The 20,280-nt window shown below is 44.6% G+C and overlaps 1 protein-coding gene across 2 annotated transcripts in view; it reads left to right on the top strand.

The window, feature by feature from the left end:
• The window catches only part of RNF149 (ring finger protein 149), a 175,945-nt gene that overhangs the window by 78,885 nt on the left and 76,780 nt on the right, over positions 1-20,280 (top strand). For both annotated transcript variants that reach the window (XM_069636717.1, XM_069636719.1), the window contains 2 exons: positions 4,556-4,806; positions 10,012-10,080. In XM_069636717.1, coding sequence (XP_069492818.1) covers positions 4,556-4,806; positions 10,012-10,080 — 320 coding nt within the window. The remainder of the gene's footprint in view (positions 1-4,555; positions 4,807-10,011; positions 10,081-20,280) is intronic.

Genomic DNA, 20,280 nt, shown 5'->3' with positions numbered 1-20,280 from the left:
TCGTCTATTTTGATAGCTGGATCTATATTGATTGTCAGGAAATAATTCTCTGCGTTATCCATGGGACATAACTAGTTTCAAAAGTGGTCAAACATTTTGCACTGCCGTTACTTGGCTGAGCTTGAAAGCTTAACCTGATTGAAATTAGAATGGAAGTGGTTGCGTGCTATTTATTTAAACACTTCTAAAGCACCTTAGGCCGAGAGGCAAATGGGTGCTGTAAGCTAAGAAAGAACCACCTCCCCATCACAGCGAGAGATGCCCGCAAACTCGCAAAGGAGAGGCTCACATCCACCATTGAGGCATCCCTTGGATAATTTCCGGACAGCATTGATCCCAAAATCGTCTTCGCTGCCTACAATGCCACGCTCCTACACACACTTGACCACCATGCTCCCCTAAAAACTACACTACAGAAAGAAAACACCTAAAATAATTGGTTCACTGAGGAACTACTCACCCTTCACAGACACAAAGGGGCTCAGGAGGAGGTATGGAGGAAGAACCCTTCCACACCACTCAGAGGCCTTCCTCTCCGCAGGTAAGCCCTATAAAGTGACAAAACCTCACCACTAAATCGGGCATTTGTAACGCCAGAATTGGCAAAGCAAGCTCCAACACGAGGGATCTCTTAACAATATTCAAGGAACTTAATTCCAAGCTTCTGCAAATACGAGGCCTGGTGCTCACTCGTCCAATCTGCCCCATCAAACAAAACACACACTCTGAGACAAAACCATCCACAAATAAACCACGCTCTCCACTAACGTTACGCCCCCCCACCAAGCCTGCACTACCACAACCACCTCAATCCCTAAACCATCATCCAGTACCTCAAACCTTCCAATTGCAAAGGAGACATCTACCTTTCCCACATTATCAAGATGTGCGTTGACCCCCTTTCCCCCATTATTGCTAAATTCATCAACGCCTCCTTTGCTTCGTGCTCTGTCCTGAAAGCAATCCAATACGGTTTGGTTATACCCCTCCTCAAAAAACCCTCCCTGGACCACACCCTCCCTACCAACTATCTCCCCATCACTACTGTAAATTTCTTCCTTAAAATCCTCGATCGCACCGACAACACCAAACTCCAATCCCACCTGGAGACCCAAAACCTCCTTGGTTTGTGCCAATCTGGCTTTAAACCCAGGCACAGCACCAAGGCTGCCCCCGCTGGATCTCAAGATCCAGCTTAACAATATTTGCGATGCCGGACAACTTGCCATCCTTCTACTTGACCACAATATCCTGTGCCAGCCCCTCTCCTCTAAATTCATCCTTTCTGGAGCAACTGCTAGCTGAGTTAACGCCTTTCTCTGTGAACGCACCTCTAGGATCTTTGCTGCATCTGAAGCAGCTGACCCCATCCCTGTCTCCTATGGGGGAACCGCAATGCTTGTGCCTATCACCCACACTCTACAACATGTGTACTAAGCCCCTCTTCGACCACCTTGACAACCTGGAAATCCATTACACCAACTTTGCCGTTGACACCAAAGTCCTACTCAAACTCACTGGTAAACACACAACTGACTCCGACAACATTGTCTATAGCATAATTCAAGCCTGGATGGCAGACCGCCATCTATGCTTGAATGATGATAAAATAGAAATCCTAATTGTAAGCTCCACGCATTGGGTAAAACATCTGGACCCGGCCTTCACATCCTTTACCACTGATGGAAACATTACCAAGGTCTCAGCCAGGTGAAAACCCTGGGCGTATACCTAGATCCTGAGCTATACATGCATAAATATATCAAGGCCCTCGCCTCATCAGCAGCATACACCACCAAGCTCATTAACCTCAGTCTAAAGTTTCTGTCTTAAGACAACTGCCCCACACTACCCATAGCTATCTTTGGAAGCAAGCTGGATTACTGTAACACCATTCTCTCTGACACCTCTACCAAAAACATAAGCAAGCTTCAACTTATCCAAAATATCACCCTTCGGATTGCATGGGGTATGAAGTATACAGACCACATTTCGTTGGGTCTGGGCGCTATCAGCAAATTAAATATAAACTATAAAAACAGGAAAGCCTAAAATACAAGAAAAGCAAAATGGGCTCCTAAAACCAATGAAACAAAGTAAAATCAACAAATGTAAATGCACACATTGCAAAGGATAAAAGACAGCAGCAGGAGTAGAAACACTAAATATAAAAACAATCAAGTCAAAGCTAAAAATAGCAAATGTATAGACGCAGAGCAAGTAAAAACATATTTAAAACTGCTGCTTTAGTAAAGTAAAAAGTTTGGAGCATTTTCTTAAATACACCGGCAGTCCATTCCAAAGGTAAGGGGCCAAAAAAATTGAAGGAGTGTTTGCCTGCTCTTTCCAATTAATGCCGTGGCACAGATAACCTGACTTGATCTGAGCATGCAACCATTTTGTTTAAATCACAATCCCTTCTTATGATAAGCAGGACTGCTGCCAAACAGACATCTGTGTGTGATGGTAAGCAGTCTGAACTTTATCCAGTCCCTAACCGGGACCCAGTGCAGCGATCTTCTGGCCTCAGTGACATGTTCTCTGCCCCTTAAGCCAGCCACGAATCTTACTGCGTTGTTCTGGATTACTTGAAGCTTCGTAAGATTGTTCTGAGGTACCAACCAGAAGACTCGCACTGTAATCTATCCTGGCACCAGCAATTGGATAAACCAGAGTGGCATCATTATTCTATGAAATGAAGGGCCGAATCAGGCCCAGCAATCTCAGATACTTGGCCGAAGAGAATCTAACAAAATTTACATTATCTTTCATAGACCAAGTTGAATCAAGATCAACCCCAGTCGGTAAGACTCAGGAAGTTTGTCCTATCTTTGTGTCCCAAATGAGAGTAATTCTGTTTGTCTCCTTGAAGCCCAAACCATTATGTGCCATTCATCTGTGAATAAGATCAAAAATAAAATTGACATTTGCAGAATCTTCAACATAATTACCTGACAACCTTAACGAGATTTATCTGTCATCAGTGTAAATTGTGTATGTTAGCCCGGGAAACAAGGAACAATCTTCTCTGAACAAAGCAAGAGCCCCTTTTAGTCACTTCTTAGCAGAGACTGGCTCAATGTTGATATCTGAATGTATGTTCTAGCAACCATTGTAGCTTAGAGAATCAATTTAGGGAATTGTTGTGTAGTCCTGCAACAAAAAGTACTTTCACTTTCAGTACTTTCACGACTTACTTGCATTTTTTGTCTTATTGTATATATCAAATTGTACCTTACTTATGCTGTCATATTGTTAGCTGGCTCATACCGGTACGTGTCTGTAAACCGGTTGAGCCATGCTCCATCGCTACTGTATGTAACTGTAACTGTGTCCTATAGGATTATGCGCCCAGATGCCCTCGGGCCCGGCCCGCTTTACAAATAATTAAAATACAAATACTTTTAAGCTTGTATTTGCAAATTTGGTGTCCGGTTTTATTAAAACATTCACCACTTGCAATTGCCGAGTTTCTTCTCTGTGTAAGAATATTGTGCATGCACACATCTCACATCAGATTGCAGGGAGCCAGTTGCTGAGATAGGCTTGGTGTCAGGTTGGCTGCAGTAGGCACAGACTGCCCCCTCTCGCTTGCTGGGTATTAAGGAGCCTGAGCTACTGCATAACTCCAGACTGTCATTGAGGCAAGGCCTCACTGGTGCCCATCAAGCTGCAAAATTGCTAGCCAGTGCCATCCTCATAGAACACCCTCTAATGGTTATGTCTCCTGTGATCCACACAAGCATACTGTACATGAACAAGAATGAGTGAATAGGTGAGCTACTTCATGGAGATAGAGGTAAGGCTCTCGCAATGCCAGCGTTTTCACACTGACAAAGATTCCTGTTTATAGTTCACATTACAGATTGCTTTCCTCTGGACCATTACTTATGCAGGCACGTTCAATGGTATTTATAGAACGCCATTCAATGTTCTATTTTTGATTCCCCCATCTCCCATTCGTTGGGGGCAGATTTGCTGTTTTAGGGCTACAATGGTGCTCCCTACTGCCCATCTACTAATGATGCCCTACAGTCGCCTATAGGTGCCTTACTGTAGCAGCGGTGCAGCACTTATTATACGCAAATCTAGGTCATTTCTACGTAGGCTTGCTCTGCTCCATTCCCTCTAGGTTAGATTGAAGACTGAATCTGCTTTAGAAATAAATGTTTTATTGAGTAAATTGTGTACATTTTAACACCAATGCCAAACTACCATCCCAACTATGTTTTGGTTGTAGATTTCCTCAGATAGCTGGAACTGAGGATGGTGGTGAATTTGAACCAGGGACCTTGCAGTAGGGACATACTTGCCTGGTCTCCTTGTTGCAGTATTTCCACTGGTTAGTAATCCCTAATGGACTTGTGGATTAAAAGTGCGCAGAAGCTACTGAGTATGGAAATGTTGACAAAGCAATTGAAGTGCTAGTCTCATTGCCTGCTTTATAAAATGTTACTTTTTGAGGGATTTGAAAAACTGGAACACCGAAAGAATTATTTCAACCCTTTTCTTGAAATTTGTTCTTTTTTTCACTTTTCTTTTTTTCTTCTTCCAGGGACAGGAAGCACAGTGGTGATTATGGTTGGATATCCAAAAGGGATGGAAATCTTTGAACCTGTGCGCAGCAGAATTCCAGTGAATATGATGATCACAGTCGGGACGCGCCATGTCCAGGAGTTCATCAGTGGTCAGTCTGTGGTTTTTGTAGCAATAGCCTTCATCACAATGATGATCATCTCTCTGGCCTGGCTGATATTCTACTACATCCAGCGTTTCCTCTACACCGGAGCGCAGTATGGAAACCAGGTAAGCCTTGATCCTTTTTGGTTTTCTTTTATGGGCATTTTTGTGTTTCCCTTCAGTGAGGCTGTTGAACCTGGCCACTGTTTTGAGATGTATTTGGAGAAGGACAGTGCACTGGCCTGCTATATTTAAGAACAATAGATCATTGCAAGCCCTACAAGTCCTACCTCCTGTAATCTTTTTCAAATAAAGTGCCCCTTTTGAGCAGGAATCCAGCTTCACACTCCTGCAAAAAAGAGAGGATCTTCCCAAACCCTGCAAAAAAATCATACTCACCCATCGACGAAGGTGAGCGAATTGTGTTACTTTTTACTGAGCCACAGGCTTGCACTTAGCACCATTTACAGATTTTCCTTTGTCATTCCTGATAGGGAATGAGATATGAGTCCACATATGTATTGCAGGGATGCAAACCAAAACACATTTAAAATATTTTTAAAACGAATAAGTGCCCACTAAAGGGACAAGAAGAAACTATTTGCAATGCATTTAATGTTAGGCCAAGACAACTATTTTTGCTGTCTCTCAAAAAATGTATTTATGATTTCATTAAGAGCGAACCTATTTGTCCGCCCCCACATCACTCGGCTGCACTCCAGTCCTACACTTTCCATTACTTTCTTGACCTAGGATAAGACTGCCTCAGACCTTCCGCTGGGCTTGCAACACAGAATAGTTTCCAGTAAACACTGTTTGGGTGCTTTTCATCACTCAAACATCATACGTGTAAATGCCTACTCATTCCAACTCTCCCGCTTATGAAATGGAAGTTTTCATGAAGAGAAAAAATCTGAGATCCATCATCTGAGTCCCAATCTACCCATCCTACTAGCATTAAGCAAGGTGTTGTCTAGTCACAAAATTGCTGCCTGAATTCTAGTCCTTGTTCTAGCACTTGACTAAATATGTTGTGATTATGGGTAGATGACATTTTCCTTGTTTCCCCCAACATGTGTAATGTGATGTAAATATGTAAACTAAATGGACATTGTGGCTTTTGAGCAGTGTTCCACCTTGGCCCTGCCCAATACATCCCAATTTCTGTAATTTGGTTTCAACCAAACACCATTTTGTGCTATGAATGGAGCACTCTGCTGCTCCTTGAAACTAGATTTACACCACATCTGGACACCTAATAAAAAATTTAAAATATTGGGTTTGGCATTTTTATTCTGCCATTTGTGGAGGTGTATACATCCATTTTGACATCTAAACCCTTGTCACATTATCGGGACAGCCAGCCCCCCCCAGTGGGAAATGGTTCCTTTCAAGCACACCATAAGACAAAGGATGGCAGAGAGTCTGGATCCTCCCATACATCCTGTCCTCACAGACCCACTAGAGCGATGGCGGGGCTACACACATGGTTCCCACAAGACAAAACTCCAACCAGGACCGCCGCCTCCCAGGATGGAAGAAGGACCAAGAAAGAACAATCGCTCAAGAAATGGCAAAAACTAAGAAAGGAGCCACCATTTTGGAACAAAGGTGACCCACAAGTGCATAGCCGCAGCTGTGATACAGCCTGCGGCCATAAATGGCACAAGTCGGTAGAACATGTCCACTGACACCAACCATACCTTTAAGGTTGTTGCTGTAACACAAATTTTACAGGAGCTTAGAGAAAGGGTATACTAGGTAAACCCTCAGCACTCCACATAAGGTGGTGGGTTCTGATCTCTCAAAAGGAAAAGCTAAGCAGGATCAAAAGTATCCCCCTAACCTTGAACAGTAGTTCCCAAGGAATTAATAAATAATAAAAAGGATCGCCCAATGGGCTCCCAGCAAGACTCCACATCGGGTGCTGTGTGCTGCAAAAGTGAAACACAGATGCCTTTTAAGAAAGGTATGGAGGTGGAGCTCTGCGCCTTTTAACAGCGCTTGCACACCTCACAGCACACCGAACCTCCCCTGGCTCCGGACCATGAAACTCTACCAAGAACACCATTAAAAGCTGGAGGAATGCGGCCCGTAAATGTGGGTGCAAAGGCATTCTCAGGCCTGTAGCCCCAATATGGAACAACCCCGAATTATCTCCTGTCTTGCACCCACAAGGATTCGCCTGATGGAGGGAGAGGGGCCTAACACGGGTTTCAGACTTCCTGGTAAATGGATCACACTTAACATTTGAAGAATGCAAAGCAAAATTCCTGGTGACGGAGGCTGAAAGATTTCATTAGACACAAGGCATTGGCTATCACAAAGTCATATTCAGGCTAATGGAGGGAGGGACCTGTCAGCTTTGGAGTATACAAGAGCAAAGGCTCATCCCTATACCACCTTCTTGACAAATCCGACCCTGATAAACAAGAAAAATACATGTGCAACTGGGAAAGGGACCTGGGACGAGTATTAGAGCGAGAAGATTGGGATCGTATTTGGGCCTGTATGCACAAGAGCTCTAAATGTGTCACTAATAAGGAAGGTGGGATGAAGTCTGCTTCAGGTGGTTTATGACCCCGGAGCTACTAAATAAAAGTGATCCGTCAATCTCGCCTCAATTTTGGATGGTTGCCTATCTACCGGGTCCTCATTTCACCTACTCGGAGCCTGCCCGAACGTTTTGCAATTCTGGTAGAGGTGCTGGAACACATTTGTTTAATCACGGGTCTAAGCATTCCATGGGATCCGGGCATAGTCCTACTGGGAGACACCAAAGGAGGAACTTTCACACTCATAGGACACATTGCAAAGCTTTGCACTCAATTACTCACTGCTGCCAAAATCACTATAGCTTGTCTGTGGCAGCACCCTGAAGGCCCGGCCCTCCCCATGTGGTGGGTGAAATGCTGGGACATAGTGGTGGCCGAAAAAAATCACAGCCATCTACCTGGAAAGTTCGAACAAATTTCATAGCACATGGGCCGCATTCCTGGACTTATCACTGGACATGTGGAAACTCCCAGAATATCAGAACCCGTATGGACACAATGAACTTAATAAAGTCTGGTAGACTACTTGGGAAGGAGGCCCGGCCCCAAATAAAACGGAACCCTGTCAAACCCTGAACTAATGATTAACCCCCACCACTGATGCCCACCCACGTCCATGTGTCTGCATATGTGTGTGAATCATATTGCTGTTAATAAGGTGATAATGCTCAATAAAATGGTTTTGTTGAAGGTATGGAGGAAAGCATGATTCATAAAATAAAGTCCAATACAAAACCATGATCAAAGCAAGAAAGAATGAATGCGGGGGGGGGGGGGGGGAGGCTCCCCTCATTCAGGAGAAGAAAACGGCCCAGAAGTTAAGCAGAAAGTGTTGGGATTCTCACAAGGAGAGGGGATTAATCATACAACTGACAAATCGCCATAAGAGTGCTGTGTCCCTTACGCCAAGGAGGGAGAGTCAGTCAGTGAGGCTGCTCTGGTTGAGGTTGCTGAAGGCTGCAGAGGTCAAGAACGATGAGCGCGGCACAGCCCTGTGTCTGCAGTGTTTTTGAGGTCATCCCATTTGAGATTCAGTACCATGAAGGGGTCAGAAACTGGATTGGGTTGCGTTGAGGAGGTGGTTGGCTGCCACCTCGTCATCCCCTGGGTGCACTGAGCTGGTGAGTAGGCAGTGCTGAAATTGATCTGTAGATTGCAGGCAGGAGGGGGGTCTAGTGCAGGGGTTTAACGTGTGATATTTTGAACGCTGCTGGGAAGATGCCCGAGGTTGGGGAAGAGTTTAGGATTGGTGTTGCCAGCGCAGGTAGAGGTGAAGATTTCTTTGAGGGAGAGGGGGCAGTGGTTATTCTGGGATCTGGAAGGACGGCTGTCAGTCCGCAATCTAAGCAATTTGGGACTAGAGGTGAGAGAGAAGGAAGAGAAAATTAGGTCATTCATCATTATGTTGATTTTAAAATGGCCAGTTCTGCCTGCAAAGCGACTGTTAAAATGGCTTGGTTTCATGCTTCTGCTTGATTTCTACGTCACACCAGCATATATAGTGTTGGGCACTAGTTTACAAAAAACATCTAAAAGCAAGATACAAAAGCCTGCAGTTGGCACAATATGAATGGATGCATTGTGGGCAGAGATTCCGTGCTCAGGAATGCAGTACCTTTGGGCATGGTGTTGTGGCTCCCAATGTGTCGGCACAAGGACAGCTTGGCGAGCCTCTCGAGAACCACAGAGAAAACGCTCCAACCCAAATGGAAAAGCAACACAATCAGAATAAATACAACTCTGGCACAGTTCCCTCAAGGCAGGAGTGCTACTTGACACACCCCTTCTTGAGGGTTTTCTGACTTCTCTAGGAACTATGTAGGGAAAAACGGGGCCAGATTAGAAACTGAATAGTAGACGGATCTTTACCTCCCCTTCCCATCAAACTGAATGTTACCTGTAAGCAGGAGGAAGACAGCAGGGAAAGCAGGATAGAATCCTTGCATCTGACATTTGGAGAACTGAGCAAATGAGTAATTGTTCGTATAAATCCTCTATTAAACCGGAAAATCAATCTGATGGTGGTAGACTGGGTGGGCAAGGCTTTGGGTAGTGGTCATCCAACAAAACATGAAATAGTAACACCAATTACCTAGAAAAATATGTGCTAGCTCTTCGTACGTAAAACAGGAAGTTGTTTGATTGCGAGAACGCATTGTGATGCATCTCGCTTCCTCTTAAGGGCTACAGTCGCTCTGACTCAACGGCGTCATGCACTGTGCTGCCCTTGCACCCGAGGAAAGGACCCTTCCTGCCATAGTGCACGGCTTTTACGTTCCCCGGTCGACTCTCCAGAGGAGCCACCAGGGAATTTCATCCAGGCTCTATGGCAAGAGGTGAGTGGGGTGTCGCTTCCCCGGACACAGCCTTACACAATGTCTCCATACACACTGTGCCGGTTGCAGCTTTTGTAGGTTCGTTCTTTTGTAATACAAGGTAAATGCCTGCATATAGAAAAGCTAAAGTTGTTGGATTTTTCAATTCTTTTTTTCAGTGACTGCCCTTTTTAATTTAATTCAATATCCAATTTTAAGTCTAATTATTATCCATATTTGTATGCATTTTAATCTCCAATCTTTATATATGCTGCCATGTATAACATATAGTGGATTGTTTTAGTGATTTGTTTTTTTTTGTCATCCGAAGCATGACATTCATTTATTACGTGCCATCGTCTTAAAATTGGCATGCTGTTCCAAAAATTAATCTTTTTAAGTCTGTTTTTCTGAACCGCCTCATGAAAGCATTATTTTTATTACCTTTTCTATGTTTAAAGAATAACCGGAAAGAAACAAAGAAAGCAATAAGCCAGCTTCAGCTTCACACTGTAAAGAAAGGAGAAAAGGTACGTGTTACTGCTTTGCTTCCTATGTTGCGTTTTGCCCAATATGGCTTCTCCTCCCCAGCCGTCTTGTTGGATAAGGCAGTAATAGTTGCACTATAGTGTATGACTGAAGTCATTGCTCTTCAGAGCCTCTTAAGTATTTGCAGTCTCACAAAACAAGAGTGAAGTTGGGATAGCCTAGTGCCTTAAGTTAATGGATGGTTATAGGTTTTTTCTGCATATAATGTTCAGAACATGGTCTACCGAATACCCAGACAACCCATGCAAGTCGCAGTTTGGCTGTATGTAAATGTCACATAACATGACTTATTGAAGGTCACAAAACAGAAAAATGTGTTATAATTGCGCAACTTTGCCTTTAACCAGAATCTCTCTTGGGCAAGGACGTTCAATTTTTTTGTTGAATTGGTTATTTTAAACTGGTTTCATGCAGATGCCTATTTATTTCTCTTACTATTGCCCCATAACCACAGCATTCAGGTGAGGAATTAGTTTTATTGCGTGACCAGCGATCAGGATTTGTGCTTCCTGGGCGTGAGAGAGGGGTAACTGTTTAGATTCGATCATTTGGGGTTCTTGCATAACAATCGACCACTGTCCTTGATACTACTTGACTTTCCCTGCATCTATTTCTATAGGTTTTCTGTTTACTCTTGAGTTTTACATTCTGCCCTTGAACTGTTACTGCAGTAGGATTGTAGGCTGGCCACACCAATGAAGGTTCCTTGTCCAAAACCCCAGAGGTAACCTGCCGCTTTCCTCAAGGCGGAGCACTCCCCACTTAACCTATTCCTCCAACTAATGTACCCACTTAGTAGGACCCGACTACTTTACAATTTCTGCAGATGACAGACTTTGCTACATTCAGAAAATTGACCTTCGAACCATGCAGAATGGTCTGACTACGTGGAAAGAATACTCCTGCTTTATTGGTGCAATGCAGAAGTGCTACTGCTTGATTAGCTTAGGCAAGAATGCTTAACATCCAGTATGGCAAACTAATGCATGGTGCATCCAATTGATAGGTTTGGGGCAGAATCTGTGTAGTATTTGGTCCAGAAGCATGCAGATTCAAACCAAATGCTGCGGCATCAGTGGGACCTTTTGCGGTGATAAAATAACTTCAAGCTTTGTTTTTGTGCCAGGCCATTACAATCCCCCAAGGGGCTACGAATATAATGAACACTGGGCAATAAAGTGAGTGTTTATTTGGAAGTACCTGTTGAATCAACACTTCCTGCTAAAACCCTCTATCGCTCTGACCTTTGTGCACGGAAGCAGCATACCTAGTGCATCAAAGTAATCCCCACTGAATGATTGAATATTTCTCGTATTTGTGAAGCGCTGACATGTCACGTCTGCACACTTCGAGCATTGCGTTTAAAAGCTTATGGAACTGAATACTTCTACCTGCCACCAAGCTTCCTCTCCTCAATTTACAAAAAATTGAGCCATCTACTGAGAGCAAACAAAGCTAAATCTGTGAGGGCACCCTTCTCCCTCCCACCCCAATAGAACAGGAGTGTCTACAATCCCATTTTGGCACTTATACAATGCCAGAATAGCAGTCTCATCCCGCTCACAAGCAAAGTCCAGCACCGAAATGTCAGCTAATTCTCCTTTGACCAATAGTACCAATGCACTTTTCTGCCTTGAGTGTCATCAGTGAGGTGTTTCTCAGGCGAGGCAGCTAAGCGTTTCAACATTCACCCCAAATGCGAGAGCCACTCCACTGAGAAGTAACAAAGCCGAAAACTGTTCTACTAGTTGGTGCCCACTAAACACTGCTTTGAAATGGTCAGAGCACCTGCTGTTTCCTCCATTCTGCCAAGCATGCTGGGTGCTGTAGTACAATAGTTTTCTCAGTAGCTTCTGGGCCTTGGAATTTTAGGTCCCCTGATCTTCAGCAACACAGTCCTCTCCTGCTATGCCGGTTTGCCGTCCTACACATTGTGGCTGACTTGTATTTTCTACCCCTTTGCTATTCTCTTTTGTATTGGGAGCGGTGTCGCAACAGAGCGCTTTACAGATGTATGCAACAGTACAGATGCCTAACGGAGTGCTTTTCAGAGGTATACAACAGATATGCAGCAAGGGGTAGGACACACATGCGCACAGAGCAAGGGTACAGCTGTACAGGGAGATGAGGGGGAATTGGCGTCTAGCGGGGCAGGTGGCGCGGGCGCCGACATGATTGCCTAGGTTTTGAGGAGGAGAGACACCTTGAAGAGGTGGTTTGTGAGTTTTTATTAATTGTACGAGCATGGGGGCGAGTCTGATGCTGACTGGGAGGAGGTACGATTTTCCTGGTGCGTAGGCAGAGAAAGGCTTGTTTTCTGGTCCTTTCCTTTTTGCAGCGACGGATTTCAAGTCTGCACATTTCCTTGCTTCTGGTGGTGCGCTGTCCGCTGGAGATGCTAAGTTTCTCCACAAGCTAGGTGGGTGACTTGAGGGTGACTGCCTTATAGATGATGCAACAAGACTTGAAGTTGATTAGTGCCTGCAGTGAAGGGTATCTGCGTAGATCCTTGATTAGGTGTGTGGCCGTATGTAGGACACTTCTCGGGGGCACAAGGGAGGACAACAGAAGGCCTATGAGGAGGGCCTTGCCCCATCGAGGTGTGATAGGACCAGTGCTCGAATGATGTCTCTAAAGCTGTCGAAGGGAGGAAGGGTTCGTCTTTCCGCAGGAGGGAGAGCTGATACCAAGCTGTCTTGAGTTCTTAGCTATGTGTGTGTTGAAGGAGAGGTGTTGTCGATGTGGAACCCAAGGGACTTGGCGCAGGAGGTGAGCTTGGGTGTGAAGCCCTCAGGGTTCATGGTCGATAGCCAGGCCTGTATGTCTGGTTGTTTAGTGTTGTTGGAGGCTTGTGGATGTCCTTGATGGAGTCCATCTTGAGGTATAGATGTGTGTCGTGAGCGTATTGGTGGATGTTGTGTGTGTTGCTAGGAGGGCTCCCATCAGCCCTATATTTAGATTGAAGATCACTGGGGAGAGGATGGAACCCTGTGGGACTCCACACGTAATGGGTAGCATTGGCAATCTAGAGGAGTCCATCTGAACAAACTGCTGGTGGTTGGCGGGATAGGACTTGAACCTGTGTAGGACAAGGTCACTGATCCCCATGCGCCGATGTACGGTGTCTGTGAGCGCCAGGTGCTCTAAAAGTGGCTGAGAGGTCGAGTAGAACCAGGAGGCCAGGGTGGCCGTAATCTTGGATGTTTGGGCTTTGTCGACCACCTGTATGGTTGCCGTCTCCGTGCTGCATCTGGGTCTTAACCCGGATTGGTAGATATCGATCTGTTGCTGCAGTTGCACTGCAACCGCTTTTTGGATCTTAAATAGGAGGGGAAGATGGGTGATGGGGTGATGGTTACCTAGGTTGTCAGGATCCAGAGTGGGTTTCTTTAGTAAAGGGAGGATTTGTCCTGTCTTTAGGGTTGATGGGGAAGGTGCCTTGATTTAGGCAGCTGTTGATGGTCTCAAGGTAGTGAAGGGGCGCTTCTGTGGGGAGAGGCTTGAGGATGGATGCTGGGAGGATGTTGTCTGTATACAATGTGGCATTGAGGGCGGCCAGGGTTTATACCAGGTCCTATGTAGAGAGTGTCTTAAATGTTGTCCAGGGATTTGAGATTTCGCGAGGAGGGCTGCGAGTTGGGTTTGTGGATGCAGAGCTGGTGTCTGTGCTGGTGAATTTAGCTGATGTAGTCGATGATAAAGGTGTTGAGGGCAGTGGATTTTTCAAGTGAGTGTGGAATGGCAGGGTCGAGTAGCGGGTTAATGCAGTGCTTGATGGCTTTGATGCGGGCTCTGCTTTTGTTGTTGGCTTCTGCTAATTATAGTAGGAGGCCTTGGCTGTGTTCATTAGTTGTCGGCGGGTTGCTCAGTTTCTTGAGGAGCTCCAGGTCGCTTACAGTCCTGGAGCGGTGCCAGACTTTCTCTTGTTTCCTGATTACTCTTTTGCAGAGGTTGAGTTCTTACGTGTACCAGTGTGCTGTTTCATAGGCATGTGTCGGTCGTTGGAGAATGACAGGGTGGCGTTGAGTGCTTTCAGTAGAGTCATAGTTCGGTTGGGGGTCTTCGGTCCATGTAAGGTTGAGGTTGGTGAGGTCTTCCGTGAGGGCTTCCACCAGGAAGTTCTTAAAGGACCTGAAGGTTTGTCATATGGATTTCTACTGGAAGTTCTTGAATGGGTGGTGTGCAGGATGTTGAAAGGCACAGCCAGGTGAGGTGGTAAGACCTGTCAAGCGGGGAGAGGAGAACTGTAGTGGTGGGAAGGCAGCGGAGTGATGATTAGTTCGAGGATGTTACCTTTCTGGTGCGTTGGGTCTTTCGTGTGCTGTGTGAGGCTGAGGCTGTCGAGGAGAACTACATTCGTCTGTTTGATGGCCTTGTTGCCTGGGAGATTGAAGTCCCCTAGGAAGATGTTATTGGCGTATGTGGGGACATGGTGGTGACCAGTTCGGTGAAGTCTCTGATGAAGGCAGTGTTGGGTTTGGGTGGTCTGTAGATGAGATGGAAGGTGACTGTCAGTCGGAGAGCGGGAAGTGGAAGGAGAAGACTTTGAAGGAGCAGACTTTAAAGGCGCCAATGTTGTTGATGTCCAGTCCGATGCAGGACCACAAGGTCTTCTGGATGACTGCCAGGCCTCCGCCTGTCTTGTTTTGCGGGTCTCTGTGTTGGATGCTGTAGCGGTCTGGGACAAGGGCATCTAGGATGTGGGTTTAGGTGGATGTCAGCCAGGTCTGGGTGATGAAGATGGCGTCCAGGTCGTGTAGTGATGAAGTCGGCAATGCCTGCTGTATGGGTGATGGCTGAGCGGACGTTGCTGAGCATCAACTTCCGTCTTGTGGACGGTGAGGGGGATGCTGATGTGGGTGAGGCTGCTGCCTTGCAGAGTTAGTCTGCCCTTGTAGAGAAATTCCAAAACTTTCAATTCAAAGGCACACGGGTTGAGAAGCAAAGGATATGCTTTTTCACACACTACGTGTGCAGTAAGGTTTTTCACATTTGCACTGGCTTTCATTTCCATATGTTCTAAGCAGACTCATGTTTTTCCAACAACAATGCGTTGAGCATCTTGCTGGCAGTCGCAGACAAATTATTGCTTGCAATGATTTTGTTGGGACTAAAACATTGTCCTGTTTCTGCAGCCTCCATGTGGTGCTAGGGTGGTACAATAACTTGACCTGAATTACTTAGGCCTAGTTGTATGCAGATGGTGGAACTAATACAGAAATATTTGTAAGCTTCCAAGGTGCTATGTCCGAATTTATCCTAGTTGTGCCTCATATTTGAAAGCACCTTAATGACACGCATACAAAGTAGCAAATGCACAAATACTTCACCATTGTTCCAATGTTTAACATGCAAAAGTGCATTTCTATCGAAACCATTCCGTCGACAATAGACTGGTTTCAATAGAAATGCACTTTTACATGTTAAAAGTAACATTTCAATGCTTTTTTTGTAACTTTAAAATGTTACATGGAGCTGTCCAGTGCTGAAAGTTTAGCACTGGCCAGCCCTTGTTACGTTTTAAAGTTTTTGTGCATATTGGGGGCTTCCCCCCCAGCAACCCCCCAACTCGCACGCCAACCCTAGCCCCAACCCTCACCACATGTTAACACTTAAACTAACCCAAACCCCAACCCTAACCCCATGTTAACACTTAAACTAACCCGATCGCCAACCCTAACACAAATTTAACCCCCAAACTAACCCAAGCACTTAACCCTATTTTAACACTTAAATTAACCCCACCCCAAACCTAACCCTAATTTAACCCCCCAATGTAACCCTTAAAGTAACCCAAGCCCCAACCCTAACCCTAACTCTAACCCTGGCCCCAGCCCTGCACTAATACTTACCTTCTTTAGATACAATATTCGATTTTTTTCGGAAGAATGTCTTTTTCGAAAGAATGGCTTTTCGAAAAGATTTATTCTCAGGATTTACATTTGAAACTTTAGGCTTAGAAAAAATTACTGGATACCACGGCAGGTCATCTTCTGGGACCTTCAAGGCAAAGTAGGCAGTCCTGTCTCAATCGTTTGTCTATGTTCGGACCAGCATTTTTCAGGTTGAGAATCTTTAAGTACTTGAGCTTGAATGTTCTTTGTGTAGTATCAGAGAGGTCACCTTTCAGTACCATCATTGACAGATCATGCAGCCATCTTTTCTGAAATGTTGACCAACTGGTGTTAGTTTTATGGTTTAAGATGTCTATGCAGGTTCATTCTTTGACGTAGTTGCAAGTCTCGCAAACATGCTTTCCTTGTGGACATTTCTTGCATTTGATAAGGTATGACACGTTGGATGGTTTGTAATTGTATTATCCTTTATCTGTAATGTTTGGTTCTGTGAAGCTGATTCGGTGCAGAGGAGTTGGCAGGTTTTGCATCTCCCAACCATTGCATGGGCATGTTCCCAGTCGTTTGTTCTTGATCTGGTAGAAATGTGCTTCTGGTGAGGAACCGTGCAAGATTTTTGAGAGTTTGTATGCAATAAAAGGGGTTTTCTTGAAGACGTCGCTCAGATCCTCATCTCTGTTAAATAGCGATTGTAGGTAGTTAATAATGTTGTTCATATTGAATGCCCCAAGAATCTGATTGTTTGGTGTCCTATGTTGGAGATGTTCTTACACACTGATTAGTATGGAATTGATGATTTGTTCCACAGAGTTTTGGTACTCTATGGTAGTGTCATCACCCAGTTCCTTCTGGGTGAAGAGGTTGTCTGTGTGCCTTTGCTTTATATTTCTGGATATCATGACTACAACAGCTCAATCCTTGTCTGCAGGTTATTATGATTTCCTTGATTGCCTGGTGCGTTCTAATTGCTCTTCCTTGGGCAGTAAGGTTCTGTTTAGTCATGAGATGTTTTTTTCGAGTATGTCAGATCGTGCACTTTTTCTGAGACTGTCAATATATGCCTTTTTGGGCTGGGGACATATGGAGGTGTCCGATTTGAGCACTTTTTCATGCAATCATAATCTGGGCAAGCTCATTGCTCTGCCCATTGAAATATTCCTTGAAACGTCAGTGTTGTTTGCATCTCCAATTTACCCACAAAGTTTATTTTGAAGTAGAATTGTCAATTACATAGCCTGGGGTTCGACAGGGAGCAACATAGTTCACACCGTTGCTTGGAGCTACTAAGATTCTTGTTCCTGCTTTTGGGCATAATTAATCCCACCTTCCACTCACCATTTGTTTTTCTTGCTTATAAAAAGTTGATTCCTTTGAACATTCTGACTGTTTATGAAAGGGGAGCAATGTGCTTCTTTTAACGGGCCCCAAAATTCACACTAATGGAACACATCTGCCATTTCCTGGTGTCCCCTTTCCTGTTTCTGCAGTTTACTGGACCCAAACTCCCACAGTGTGATTCCAGTGTTTGACACATTCTATGCTGGGTAACAAGGCAAACATTTTTCAATACTTTTAATTTAATGGGGTATTTTGCAGTATTTTCCACATTACCATTATTTCCAGAATTTATTGGAATCTGGTGAAAATAGTTTGCCAAAAATAAATACAATGTGGGGTTTCAGAGGGGATCAACACTTCCATTACATCTTTCTTAAATTGTAGCGTAAAAAAACCTGGTCCAATGTATTTTTTGCTTTTTTTTTTTCTTCTCCCCCAATCACTGTATCTGGCTCAAAACCACTGGCATTCAGAGTTTTACCAGGACATGGATGGATATCTTAACAAATGCGTCTAATTCATACTCCTCTGCAAGTGCTTTGAGTTCTAAAAGAAATATTAGGTAAACTCGGCTTTATCGTATTTCTGAGGAACTCACATTGCTGCACGTTTACCCCAACCTACTAAAACATTTTCCAAATGCCAGAAAAGTAGGGTGACTAGACTTCCTGGTTTTCCCGGGGCAGTCCTGGCAAATCGCCCAGGGTCCTGGGAGTTTAATTGTATAAACCTTGTCCTGGGTTTTGCAAGGGTGGGGGGGGGCTATGGTCCCGGTTTTTGCTGGGACCCGATTTTAGGAATCCCAAAATTGGGCCCAGCACGACTCTGCCTGCGCGAATGGGGTGTGAAATGCTTTTGTGAGCACACCCGGCCCGTGCAACAGGCTAGCGACATAGAAGTAGGACTGCCGTTTTATTTTTTACTTTGGTCCTACTTCTAGGTCTATGGCCTGTCTATTTTTTTGAATTTTTAAAAAACATTTTTTTTGCATCTGGTCACCCTACAGAAAACCAAAGTAAGAATTTGTACAGCCAACAGACCTGTCAATGATCCATTTGTTCGAATCTATCAAAATACATTTGTACAGTATTTCCGGAATACTGACTTTGCAAAAAATGGACTGACCAATGTTAATCATTTTGCCGTTTAAGAGCCTGTCTCTTATTAATTGAACATCGGTGCAACCCTTCAACAAAATGCCGACCCATCTTCTTGGTATGTGCCTTCCTGCTAAAGTGCAGAAGGTGTAGATGTTTAGCAGTGTACATGTCCTTTTTATATCACTTTGATGGGGACAATTGTTTTTTTGGTTAAGGCCTCGTGAGCAAAAGACCCTATGCTGGAGTAGTGTGGCGCAGTTGAGCAGTCTTCGCCAGCTTTTTGGACATAAAACCCAACTGTTAACATACCACTTCTTTAAGTGCGTTCCAAATGCAGCATGATTTTAATCGTATTTGCATGCGTTTGTTATGCCTGGTCTCAGTTACGCAGATTCTGTGTTTTAATAGGGATTGGTTGGGTGTGCGTCTGTTTTTCCCCAGGGATTATTTTTGAGCAATCACGTTTTGTTTTCCTTCCATTGGTGTGATTTTGATATTTTTGCAGTTTGTTTGATTTGTTTGAATTTGTAACGAACGGTCCGTCATGTGCGATGGTGGGTGTTATGTCAATTAAGCTTGTAAAACAGGTCATCAGTTTGCCTCGGACCAGAAAGTGATTATCACAAGTCACACGTGTGGTGGGAGTTTCAAAGGCCTTCAACTTTGACGGAGAAGGCGCTGCCTTACACTTGGTTGATTCTGTAGGCATGTGGCGTGGGGGGTGGAGGGGGTGGTCTGTAATGAGTCTGTGATTGGCAGAACGAAAGGAAGGAGATCAACGATTGCATCTGTCATTGAGCTGGCCGAACAACATGCCAATGTCATGTTTCCAGTCTGGAGTGCTGCCAACCCTAATTTGTTTAGACTGCAGCCTGGGTTCAGACTCAAAACGTGTCTGTTTGCAAGTGTTTTATATTCGTGTGTCCTATGCTCATCAAACACTCAGTCTTTGCCTCATTGTCCACTCCCTCCACCCATCCCACCAGAAATAGCTCACCCACCTCTTCAAATCTGTCTTGTCGTCGGGCTCTTCTCGCCTTCGCGCCACACTGCATGCCCATGGCTGTTTAATTTTAATCTGCCATGAATATGGCAGTATGTCAGTGTATTCAGTCCAGTACATTGAACAGGAGCATGAAGCTCCTATTCCAAATGAAAGTAGCCCCTGGCCTACATTCAAATTCAAAACTGGGCTTTGAGAACAAGATTTATTTCATTAGCGTAGCCCTATTTTAACTTTAAAATAAGCCACGTTTGTGCTTTAGGTCTAAGAATGAAAATAATAGTTGGTGGGATCCACGAAGATGCTGAGCACCGTTTCTGAGGTTAAAACCGATTTTGGGTCAGACTCCAACTAGAAAACTCAGAGTAAGGTAGACTTTTTTTTTTTATGTGTATTCCTTTTAAAAAAAAAACATTTTAAAGTATGTTTATGTTTGAAAACAGGAATCCGATGCACTACCAATTTGACATAAATTTCCAACAGGGACAGGCTAACTTTCAAAAAAGGTTTTCAAGGTTTGGGGTCTTCCCACCACTCATTCTTGGGATTAGTTTTCCTCTTGGGCGTGGTGAGCTGCTCTGCCAAGTTGAAGCTGAGCCACCTGAACTGGCTTCCTCAGTTTGCACACGCAGACTTGAGAAAATCTGCTCACCTCTTCCTCCTAGCGTCTTGGCTTCCCTCTTTAGCACCTCCTGTACCCGTACTCCAGCCATGCCCCTCCTCTGTGCTATGCCATGTGTTCGTTCTTCCTCCCACTGCGGTTTTAGCCTCTTCATATCAGTTTCTCCCATAGCTCTCTCTGCCCACAGTACCTACCCGTTCCTGCCTGGTTCACCTTTCTAGCTAGAGCTTCACTATCCAACTGATATTTGTTTAAAACTGCCC

Source organism: Ambystoma mexicanum, chromosome 7p (assembly GCF_040938575.1).
Source record: "Ambystoma mexicanum isolate Mex_15411 chromosome 7p, UKY_AmexF1_1, whole genome shotgun sequence".
NCBI classification, from domain to species: Eukaryota; Metazoa; Chordata; class Amphibia; order Caudata; family Ambystomatidae; genus Ambystoma; species Ambystoma mexicanum.
Note: the sequence above shows the minus strand (reverse complement) of the source record. Positions and strands in the feature narration are given on the sequence as shown.